Genomic DNA, 12,171 nt, shown 5'->3' with positions numbered 1-12,171 from the left:
AAATAAAAAGAAAATACATAATAGGGCAACACAAGGTACACAATGTAACTACATAGACACCGGCATCGGATGAGTAATAATGTTAGTCTTAGAATTAAATTTTAAAAGTTTAGAACGATTGTAAGTTAAGTAAAAGGTGGATCTGTTAGGGAGAGCTCGCAGAGAGTCGCTTTGCTCCGGCGCCATCTTGTGCAAAGGCCACGCAAAGGTCACTGTCTGTGTGGAGTTTGCACATTCTCCCCGTGTCTGCGTGGGTTTTACCCCCACAACCCAAAGATGTGCAGGGTCGGTGGATTGGCCACGCTAAATTGCCCCTTAATTGGAAATTTTAAAAGTAAATTTGAGTGAAAAATTTTCTTCAGGCCTGTACTTTAACAATGGGTGTAGGTTATATTTTAACACATTATAAATATGATTAACTGCAAAGTGGAATTTAATATGATTGTTTCAAATGCAAGGTTAACGACAAAACAATCAATTTTGACAATTGACATACCTTATGGGGACAAAATGTAACGCTGCAAGGAAAGAGATAGCCAGTGCAGACCAGGCCCATATTTCCTGGAGCTTGTAGATGATCTAATTGAAGCGAATAAAATTCTTCAGAGGCTTAGCAGGGTAGATACTGAGAAAATGTTCCCCCCTGGCCTGGGGATCTAAACCACGGTGGTCACAGGCCTGAAATGAGGAGTTGGCCATTTAAGACCAAGGTACTGAGGAGACATTTCTTCACTTGTTGTGAATCGTTGGAATTTTCTGCCCCAGAGACCTGTCAACGTTCAGCCTTTTGAGTATCTTCAAGACAGAGATCAGTAGCTTTTTGGGAACTATGGGAATTAAGGGATATAAAGAGAGCTAAGAAACACGTAGCTAAGGTAAAGAGTCAGCCATGATCTTTTAAAAGATGTATTCATGGGATGTGGGTGTCACTGGTGAGGTCAGCATTTATTGCCCGTCCCTAATTGCCCTTGAGAAGATAGCAATGAGCTGCCTTCTTGAACCGCTGCTGTCTTATCGAATGGCGGGGCTGACTTAAACGGCTAAATGGTCTAATTCAGCTCCTATTTCTTATGCTCTGGCATTTTTGTAAGTGGGTGTGTTGTGAAGCTCTTTCAAGGAGCTGCCTTGGACAAGCTGTGCCAAATGTCCTCTTCCTGTGTTGTACAATTCTACAAACCCTACAAAAAGAGTTACCTTAATTCCACATACAAGTCTGATTCGAACTTAATTAATTTCTTTGTTGACATTCAGTGTGTTACAGTTATAGAGAGTTCTCCTAAAGTGCACGTTTTTATTTCAGGAATCGTTGAGATTGTGGCTCAGCTTATCTCTGGCTATGTCGCTGACCGCAATTTCATGGCAAAGTATCATTACCACAAGGTGTACCTGCTGTTTTGTGGAGCTGTCAACCTCCTGGCGCCCCTAGCAAAAACGTTCCCAACACTAATGGTGTACATAGTGTTTCTCGCCATGTTCTGTGGGGCCTATCTGACTTTGTTACTTCCAGTCCTGGTGAGAGGAGGATTATTCGTTATTTAACTTTTATTATTCTCACCCCACTTAGGTGTACCCAACACTCACCACAGGTCATCCACCTGCCACCTTCAGCCCTCTACGTCATCTTGACAGTAAGAGGATGTTTGGATCGCGTCTTTGGGTGATTTTCCCACCCTTGATTTGAGTACGCTTTCTTGCCTCCATCTGGCTACTACAAATGGCAGCACAAGTGGACCAGGTCATAACAAGTGTAAAGAACGTACAGGAGTTATTTTCTGGAGAATAGAGTTGAAAAATCGGTGTCACTTTATGGAGAACCTTGGTTAGGCCACACTTTAGACTTAGAATTCTGTGTGCTGTTCCGGTATTATTATTATTATTATATCTTATTATTAATATTATTATTGGAATAATAATAATTAATAATCTTTATTAGTGTCGCAAGTAGGCTTACCTGCAATGAAGTTACTGTGAAATTCCCCTCACCCCCCCAGTCCGGCGCCTGTTCAGGTACACGGAGGGAGAATTCAGAATGTCCAGTTCACCACACAGAAACTGTTTACAAAGACATTAACAGAATCGAGAGGATGTAACTCTGAGGAGAATGGACAGGCTGGAGCTTTACAATGGGGAGGGGTTCAATAAGGGCGTATGTGGAGTACAGGGTTGGCAACTATGATTAAATCTATTTCGAGAGGTTTCATCACATGACCTGCCCCCCCCCCCCCCCCCCCCATCCTCCAGCCAATAGGTGTCCAACTCACCCATCCTTGTGACATACGGCATTCCTACACCAATCGGAAAGCAAAAAGACTCCTTATCCAATTGGATGATATTTGATGGTCAGCCTTTTATCCCCCCCCATTTTTAATGTTTTTACATCTGATGAAGAAAAATCCTCAAAGAAAATTATTTTTTAAAAACATTTTTAACGTCCCGATGATTTTAACCAGGGTTTCACAGCAATGCCCTGGAGATTGATCTTGGAATCATTGAATTTGCAGTGCAGAAGGAGGCCATTTGGTCCATAAGTCCGTACTGGCCCTTGGAAAGAGCATCCTACTTAAGCCCACGCCACCACTCCATCCCCGTAATCCAGTAACTCCACCTAACCTTTTGGACACAGTAAAGGCCAATTTAGCATGGCCACCCCACCTACCCTGCACATCTTTGGACTGTGGGAGGAAACCGGAGCACCCAGAGGAAACCCATGGGGAGGAAGTGCAAACTTCACACGGACAGTCACCCAAGGTCAGAATTGCACCCAGGTCCCTGGGGTCTGTGAGGCAGCAGTGCTAGCCACTGTGCCTTCGATCTTCCAAGTCCTGGAGACTCCAGGTTAATCCTGGAGGGTTGGCAAACCCAGTGGAGCGAGCGTTTCCACTTTTAGCCGAGCTCAGAACAAACAGGATACAAATATACGACGGTCACTAACTAAAATAGGCAGATTGTAAGAGGATGTGATTTACACAGAGAGCAGTGGGAATGTGGAACTAGCTGCCACACCGAGGTTGGAATTTCCCCCCAAAATAGCAAAGTGTCAGGTTCTGACTGAAAACCGACGTGTTTCTCCCCAGAGCAACAGGCAGGTTTTCTCTCCAGATCTTCATACACTTTGTCAAAAAAAAACAGGGGGGGCATGTTTTGCCATTTCTGAGGTGCGGGTGCACCGGCAAGCCCAGCTCTACAGAAGGGCGCCCCGATCTCAAATTAAAGTTAAAGGCCTCCCTCCCCTATCATCGCTGGCTTGGCACTGCCAAGGTGCTAGGGCACTGCCCAGGTACGTCCCTCACCACCCGGGGGTTAAACTCACCTCCCAGCTGGTGTGGTCATCGTGACTGTTTCGCATTTTACAGTCGCGATACCGCTGGCATGACGTCACGCTGTTGGCGGTGGGTACACACTTATTGTGAACCCAGAAGCAACGGCCATTTTTGAATGTTAAAATCCATTCATACGCATGGTCACAAAGTTCCTGCCCCCGCTGGACGTGAACCTGATTATGTCACTTGGGGGGTGGGGAAGGAGTGGGGAGAGATCTCAAAGTGAGATCTCCCCAGCGTAAATTCCATGATGGCCCTTAATGGGATTTGCATCCATGGCTAACAGGGTTGGAAAATCACCTCCCTCGGTGTTTGAGGCAGGCAGTATTGGTGCAGGAGGAAGTACTGAAGGGGAGATTACAGGAAAGTTGGGTTAGAGTAGGAGAAGGTTTGTGTGGGGTATATGCACCAACATAGACCAGTTGGACCAGTTGAACTAAATGATCTGTTCCTTTACTATAGACTTGATGCAGTTCAGCATAGTTTATCTTACGGAAAGAAACCTGTCATAAAATAGTCATATGAATACTTATGGGCCCAAATTAACATATTCCTATTCAGTAAATTACAACAAACTTAAATTAATGATCTCTAACAAGAAACTACATTGTAAGTCTGTTTAATTCATGATAAGTGCCTCATTTCAGTCAGAGAGCATCTTACCTAAAACTTAGCAGAGCCCATTCATGCGGTCAAGTGTGGCAAGCTTAGATATCAGATTTGAGTTTAATAGTGAGGTCCTTAGTTGTGTTAATGTTCCTGTGCTGGAGCTAGTGGATCTCGCTGCCTGCCGCCCCCACCCCCCCTCCCCTCTCCCCAAGTATTTATTATCTTGTCTCCAGAAGAGTGTAAGTTCTCAACAAATTTTCTGTCTGAATTCTGCTTTGATGAGGATTTTTTTTTTTTTTAGATTGACTTCATTGGAATCCATAGACTACATAAAGGAATGGGCCTCTACCAGTTCTTTGTGGGGATTGGCTGTTTGATAGGGCCACCAGCAGCAGGTAAGCAGAACCTTGTGGTAAACACCTGCCTCCACCAAATGCATTGTCAGGTGAAGTTGGGCACAGCTCCCGCAGTTTAAAACGGCAGAAAAGGCTGAGAAATGGCCGTTTCGGTGACTGCTGAAATGTTTTACACATGATACTTTCCACTCTTGGGCAACTGCTTGGGCAAAGTGCCTCACCAGGCCCAGGAGGACGTAAGGGGACGACAAAAGGATATAAGTAGGTTAGGTGAGTGGGCACAGATTGGCAAATGGATTATAATGTGGGAAAATGTGAGGCCGTCCATTTTTTGGCAGGAAGAGTAAAATAGAAGCATATTTTCGAAATGGTTAGAGATTGCAGGGCTCTGCAGCGCAGAGGGATCTGGGCATCCTAGTGCATGAATCATGAAAGGTTAATAATTAGCAAAGCTGATAGAATATTGTTGTTTATTTCAAGGGGAATTGAATACAAGAGTAGGGAGGTTATGCTTCAATTATACAGGGCATTGGTGAAGCCACATCAGGAGTAATGGGTGCAGCATTGTTCTCCTTATTTAAGGAAAGATGTAATACTTTGGAAGCAGTTCAAAGAAAATTTACTGGACTAATACCTGGAATGGGTGAGTTGTTTTATGAGGAAAGGTTGGGAATGCTAGGCTTGTATTGCTGGAGTAAGAGGTGACTTGATTGAAAGAGATAAGATCGTGAGTGGATTGGCAGGGTGGATGTGGAGGGGCTGTTTCCCCTTGTGGGAGAATCTAGAACTAGGGGTCGTTATCTAAAAATAAGAGATCGCCCATTTGAGACAGAGATGAGGATTTATTTTCCCCCTCAGAGGATTGTGAGACGTTGGAGCTCTCTTCCCCAAAAGGTGGTTGAGGCAGGGCTGGAATTTTCCAGCTCTGTTATTGTGAGATTTGGTGGCCCAGCCAGAAGCCCATTGACTTTGGTGGGTAGGACTGGAAAATGCTGCCCTCCAGAGAGTCTTTGGATATTTTTAAGGCAGAGGTAGATAGATTTTTGATGACAAAGGGGAAAAAGATTATCGAGAGTAGGCAAGAATGTGAAGTTGAGGTTAAATTGAGATCAGCCACGACCTGATTCAATGGTGGAGCAGGCTTGAGGGGCCGAGTGGGTTACTGATCCTAATTCAACTGTTTGGATGTCGATGTGGATGTGTCGATGCCCTTTCCTTATTTTGAAAGTATAGAAAGATGTAAATACTTTTGTGGATTGCAATCCAATCCCTGAAAAGAATATCAAATAGTTCTATGCATCGTCCAGCTGGTTAAGGCAGCAAGGATAGCTCATGCATGGAGAACAAAATGCTCCCACCTGTGCGAGTTATTCCGTCTCAGTTGGGCTGATGATGGCGGCACTGAAATTGACCACAGTGTTTTGTTAAAAAAAGGAAAAAGCAAGCTAGAGGCCAACTCCTGACTATTACCTCCCCCGCTGGAAGTGCATGGGGGTGGATGTCAAATGTGATTGGAACAAAATCACACTCCAACTAGGTGTGGATGTACAGTTGTATATGTCGCAAGGCTAACAATCTGGAGTCTGGGATTAATGACCTATGGCTGTGAGTTCAAATCCCGCCACAGCATGTTGGGGAATTTCAATTTATCAATTAAACATAATGTGGAAGAAAATGCTCGTGTTAGTAATGGTGACCATGAAACTATTAGATTCACTAATGTCCTTGAAGGAAGGAAGTCGGCCATTTCTAGCTGGTCTGGCCAATATATTACTGCAATGTAGTTGAATCATAACTACCCTCTGAAATGGCCTAGTTAGCTCCTCCACTATAAGTAAGAAGGCAGCTCACCATCACCTACTCAAGAGCAATTGGGGATGGGCAGTGCCCACAAGCAGTGAATTCCTAAAACAAAAGGTTCTGATTGGAGTAGACGTCTTTTACATTCCTGATAGTCGGCTAAAGCCCAATTTTGCTTGTTTCTAGGTGCTCTCCACGACTTCACCAAAAATTACGATGCTTCATTCCAGCTGGCTGGCTCTTGTTACTTTGTCTCATTCCTAGTTTTATTTTTTGTTCCGCTGGCTGAGAGAAAACTATCCAAAGAGGCCAAGAAAAGGATAATGGAAGACTCCAATGACCTGGCTCAGGCGAGCATTCTCACTCCGCCTCCTGAGGGCCCACCGATGAAAGAGTATCTGGAGCTGGAAACCATGGTCTGAGGGTAGCCCGACCCAGCAGTGCTATTGATGAGCTTGGGTGCTGAGAGGACCAGGCCCTGGAGTTTGCTCGTCGTGGTTGCTTCAGTTGAGATGGTAACGGAATTAATAAATGAATGAAACCACTTCTGTCCAACAGAAAGGAAAAGGCAGTCAGATCTTTCCACATATCACATCGAGGAGACACTGGAAGTTTGACAGATTTGGCGGAATCTTTTATACTGATTTGAAGCCAACCAAAGTTGGAAAGGAGAGCGGCACTTTATTTGAAAATTCACATTGAATACTGAAGACTGTAATAATTTCAACAGAGCAATATTTATAATATTCGGTTTTATATATTTTCAACGTGTGTATTTAACAGTGCACAACCCAGAGACTCGTGCACTTGAGACCGTCAATGGTTTCCAAGAGGAAGTTTTAATGGATTGGAGGTGGCTGGAATATCGTCATTAAAGGAATCATGTGGAGTTCAAAATGAATTCCAATGTTGCTGTTCGTTACATTGTCGAATTATTACATTGCGAACACTGGTAGAATCTTGAGAATGCCTCACCTTAATTCCTGGCTGCAAATAGCACAAGAAGTAACAACAATGGTATAAAATGGGGGCAAGTTCACGTTACGGGAAGAACAAATATAAATTTCAAAAAGCCAAGGTGAAGTAGAGGGTTAGTATATCAAAATAATTGAATGGATGATCATTGATTCCAAGTGAAATCTAGTTCAGTTAGGGATGAAACACGGTCCCTATACTGCAAAATACATTGCAGTGCTGTTCATTACTTAGTATGGCATCCATTCCTCTTTATCCTTTCCACTGTGTAGTGCCTTGGGACAGTTTTCCGATATTAAAGCTGCTGTATAAAGGCAAGTGTTTATTGATCAGACTCTTGCCTTTGCCCTCTCTTGCCTTAGTGTTTTATGATTGGAAATAGATTCTTTGCTCTCTCCCAAGTTACTCATTCTGACTTGATACATTTCTGTATCAAGCCTGTAACGAGTTCATTACCTGCCCCATCTCTCTCTCGGTATGATTTTTTTTTCCCCCTTCACCATTTCGACCATTCCTCTCCCAAAAGGTGGGCAGCACGGTAGCACAGTGGTTAGCACGGTTACTTCACAGCTCCAGGGTCCCAGGTTCGATTCCCGGCTTGGGTCACTGCCTGTGTGGAGTCTGCACGTTCTCCCCATGTCTGTGTGGGTTTCCTCCGGGTGCTCCGGTTTCCTCCCACAGTCCAAAGATGTGTGGGTTAGGTAGATCGGCCATGCTAAATTGCCCTTAGTGTCCAAAAAAGGTTAAGTGGGGGTTACTGGGTTATAGGGATAAGGTAGATACGTGGGCTTGAGTAGGGTGCTCTTTGTAAGGGCCGGTGCAGACTCGATGGGCCGAATGGCCTCCTTCTGCACTGTAAATTCTATGACTATAACTATGAAAACTATAGCTGTACACTTGTCCTGGCTTGGTTTCACTGTTCTCTGTTTTCCATTTCCTCTCTCTCATCTAAATCGCTGGAAAAAAATATGGTTTGAATCTCAGTTGAGGCTGGATGTAATGTGGATGCTGTTTAATTATATTTCTTTAGAAAATTACTAGCCTTATTTGAGTAAATTGTCTCTTTTGCTTAATTATACGTGCACTCCAAGACTTCCCATGCTGTTTTGAATAGCTTGGGAGGTGAAGGTGTCTTTCTGATAACATAAGATGGCCAGGTCAGACTAGTGAGGTTGGAATGTCTTTAGGGAGAGTTTACCCTAGGCCCAAATTCCCGGGAGAGTTATGCAGGTTCTGTGGGACAAAAGTTAATGGAGAGCTTCAAGGCTGCGATTTGTGATTTATTTTTTGTCGTTGAAATTGTAGACTTTTGAGTGTATATGTTATTCATTTCATTTTGGGGGCAAAAAGTATAAAAGGAAACTGTTCAGGTGTCCATATAGACATAGAATTTACAGTGCAGAAGGAGGCCATTTGGCCCGTTGAGTCCACACTGGAAAGACCAACCCACCTAAGCCCACACTTCCATCCTATCCCCACAACGCAGTAACCCCACCTAACCTTTTTGAACACTATATGGCCAATTTAGTATGGTCAATCCACCTAGCCTGCACATCTTAAGACTGCGGGAGGAAACCGGAGTACCCGGAGGAAACCCACGCAGATAGGGGAGAACATGCAGACTCCGCACAGTGACCCAAGCCGGGAATGAAACCTGGGACCCTGGAGCTGTGAAGCCATAGTGCTAACCGCTGTGCTACCGTGCTGCCCATATCAAGGGGAAAATGCTGAAATGTAAATTGGTAACACGTGATTGGAGAGCAAATTAAAACTAGATTAAAAGTTCTGTGTAACACAATTGATAACATAACAAAAATGCAAAATATCCAATTAGAAAAGGTTAATAAATTGACAGATTTCTAATTATGGTGCAAAAAATTAGACATACTATGGACAACAGGGAATTTTATAATGTTTTATAAAAATGTTAATTATGCAGCCACTGAGGTTCAGTTGACATAATATAAGTAACCATTTTTCTGGATGTTCCATTTGGCAAACGCAGTTTATTTACTTATATGTGCTCTGGCACATTTTCAGCAAACTCACAGACAATTCGACTCAATTCATTATTCGGTAACAAACAGAAGGCAGTGGATGAGAATGGTACACCGGAAATATTGTTTAATTTTTCCCCCCGCCACACTCTCAGCTGCTACCTCAGCAAGTTTGAATCTGATTTGAATATGACTCAGGATTAGGGTTTATGCGAGTCTGACCTCCGCAGGTCAATGTTGTTGGCCTGGCCGCTGTGATGCTCATTTTCTATCAGCAATAACAGTGTGGACCCGACATCAACATGATAGATTTCAGAATTGAGTGGTAGATCCCTAGCATTGCTAAGGTAGTCCTCCCTTTCACAATTGGTCAGTTTGTTTCGGGGGAAATCCCTCTAGTTTTCCCCATTCTTCCTGGCTGGATGCCAGCCCTGGCAGAGCCGGGAAGCTCACCTGTCCTTCAAGGCAGGACCTTGAAACGTGGCTATTTTCAGCATCGATTTAAAATGAGCAACTTGTCACCAATATTTGCTCAATATGTTGCTGTTTAATAGTAACAAAACTGGTGTCACTGTTTATAGCCCTTGATGCATAGACCTCAGGCATTGATAGTCCCGATTGAGGTGAACTGAAGCCCCTGTTTACTAAAGTATTCTGATAGTATAACAGCTAAGATTTGTTCATGTTATAATAACTCATTAAGTCTTCCATCTCCCTTGATATGCTTGGCTTTTCTGCATATTGACTTCCATATCTCGGTTGGACTATTGCCATTTATCGGGTCCACACTGCTATTTCTGACTTCAGTGTCTCCCAAAGCATTTTACAGCCAATTAAGTACTTTTGGATTGTAGTCCCATGGAGGAAACGTGACAGCCAATTTGCACACAGCAAGCTTCCACTAACACCAGTACGATAATGACCAGATTATTGGTTTTGGTGGTTGCTGGGTGCAAAGGTGGCACAGTGGTTAGCACCGCTGCCTCACAGCTCTAGGGTCCCAGGTTCAATTCCAGCCTCGGGTATCTGTCTGTGTGGAATTTGCACTTTCTCCCCGTGTCTGCGTGGGTTTCCTCCGGGTGCTCCAGTTTCCTCCCACTGCCCAAAGGTGTGCAGGTTAGGTGGATTGGCCATGCTAAATTGCCCCTTTAGTCTCCAAAAAGGTTCGGTGGTGTTGCTGGGTTACGGGGATAGGGTGGAGGAATGGGCTTAAGTAGGGTGATCTTTCCATGGGCAGGTGCAGACTCGATGGGCCAAATAACCTCCTTCTGCACTGTAAATTCTATGATCTATGGTTGAGGGATAAATATGGGGCAGGACCTTGGGGAGAACTCCCTTGCTCTTCTTTCAAATAGTGCCATGAGATCTTTTACACCCACCTGAGAAAGCAGACTGCTTAACGCCTTGCCCAAAAGAAGGCACCTTAAACAGTGCAGCATCCTCTCAGGGCTTCACTGGGGTGTCCACCTAGATCTTACGCTGAAGCCTCTGGAGTGAGACTTGACCCATAGCTTTCTGCTTCAGGTGAGAATGTTGCCAACTGGGCCATGCCTGATACTAAACAGATGTTGAAAGAAGGATGCATGAAACTGACTAACAAATACTGATTTAGAAAAAACAAAATGTGTTCATCTTAGCTAGTTCCCATGTAGGCTTGCTCCATTATTATGAGGCACTCTAAGTGGATAATGGATCAAAAGATTAGATTGTTCCTTCATTTGTCTCTGCCAAGCAACGTTTGCACGATTCAGAACCATTATCTTCCAGTGTTGAGATCTCAGGGAAATAGGCCATTGATACTGACCATTAAAGTTTTACCAACCTACTGATTTTTAGTGGAAATTTATTCATAAAATAACTTGTATTATTTGAAAGAGAATGCTGCATATTTATAATAAAAGATTTTTCTCTAAGAAGGAGATTGTGATTTGTGTTCAATGGTGCTCGGAATAGATTGAGAATGAAAGAGCTTTATCGTTATCACTGAAGCCTGACGTAATAATCGTTGTCAATCATCTGCACAGCCAAGACTGTCTGCCCAAGCCCTGACGTACGGTAATATAGTGGTTATGCTGCTGGATTTATAATGCAGGCCAAATAACAACCCTGAGACATAAATTCAAATCTCCCATGTCAGCTGGGAGTTTTGAATTCAGTTCATGGGGCTGGATTCTCCGCCGTTGGCATGCTCCGTTTTGCCGGCAGCCCGGGGTTTTCCCGACGGCGTGGTGTCCACGTGGGTCGGTTGGAAGTTGTCAGGTTCGTCTCGGCTGGGCTTGTCCTTCAGGTAGCGATAGCGGGTCCTTGAACTTGGCTGGTTGATAGCCTGCAATTGGTCGCACACAGGCCGGTCCATATGAGGCCGATCCTTAGTTGCACAGGGCTTCTTACCCAGCTCCCCTTTCGCGCTGTTTTGGGTGGTGCTATCTTAGGATCCAATGGATCCCATGTGGGACCTTATCAAAAGCTTTACTAAAGTCCACGTAGATGGACTTCCGGTGATGTCATGTAAGAGCAAGATGCACGGAAGGTGGTTCCCGGCAGGGTTTTTAAAATCCCTGTTACATGTTTTTTCAGCGGATTGTGGGGTCCAAACCCAGTTAGTTACTTTGGTGGACTTTCCCCCGATGAAGACATGTCGAAAATGCTGACAAAGAAGCCCAATGTGAAGAAAGCCCAGTAGGGTAGCCCGTCGAAAGAACTGAAGGAGAAATGGCTGCCGTGCCCATTACACCGTACCAGCCTCCCCGAACAGGCGGCAGAATGTGGCGACTAGGGGCTTTTCACAGTAACTTCATTTGAAGCCTACTTGTGACAATAAGCAATTTTCATTTCATTTCGTTGGCTGTGGTGATGGCGTAGGAACTGGAAAAATCTGGCAAGCAGATGGATAGGCAGTTGGAGCGGCAGGGCAAGGAGATAAAGGAATCATCTAAAACCAATGTTGAGGCTTTGGGCCCGATTCACAAGCAACTTGGAAAGCCCTGGAATGTGGGGAAAGTGCAAGGTAAGATGTGGAAGGGTGTGGAGGAGGAGGCCCCAGCATGCGGGGCAGAGTTGGTGCTCGTGGCGGAGAACAACAAAGTCCTGAGGTTAGAAATGGAAGATCTTGAG

The 12,171-nt window shown here is 44.4% G+C and overlaps 1 protein-coding gene across 5 annotated transcripts in view; it reads left to right on the top strand.

Moving 5' to 3' along the window:
• LOC119973864 (monocarboxylate transporter 5-like) overlaps positions 1-7,650 on the top strand; it is a 95,145-nt gene extending 87,495 nt beyond the window's left edge. For all 5 annotated transcript variants that reach the window (XM_038812360.1, XM_038812361.1, XM_038812357.1 and 2 more), the window contains 3 exons: positions 1,301-1,512; positions 4,231-4,324; positions 6,272-7,650. In XM_038812360.1, the coding sequence (XP_038668288.1) occupies positions 1,301-1,512; positions 4,231-4,324; positions 6,272-6,507 (542 nt within the window). In that variant the 3' untranslated portion in view covers positions 6,508-7,650. The remainder of the gene's footprint in view (positions 1-1,300; positions 1,513-4,230; positions 4,325-6,271) is intronic.
• The last annotated feature ends 4,521 nt before the right edge of the window (positions 7,651-12,171 follow it).

Source organism: Scyliorhinus canicula, chromosome 11, assembly GCF_902713615.1.
Source record: "Scyliorhinus canicula chromosome 11, sScyCan1.1, whole genome shotgun sequence".
In the NCBI taxonomy this organism is placed as follows: Eukaryota; Metazoa; Chordata; class Chondrichthyes; order Carcharhiniformes; family Scyliorhinidae; genus Scyliorhinus; species Scyliorhinus canicula.
Note: the sequence above shows the minus strand (reverse complement) of the source record. Positions and strands in the feature narration are given on the sequence as shown.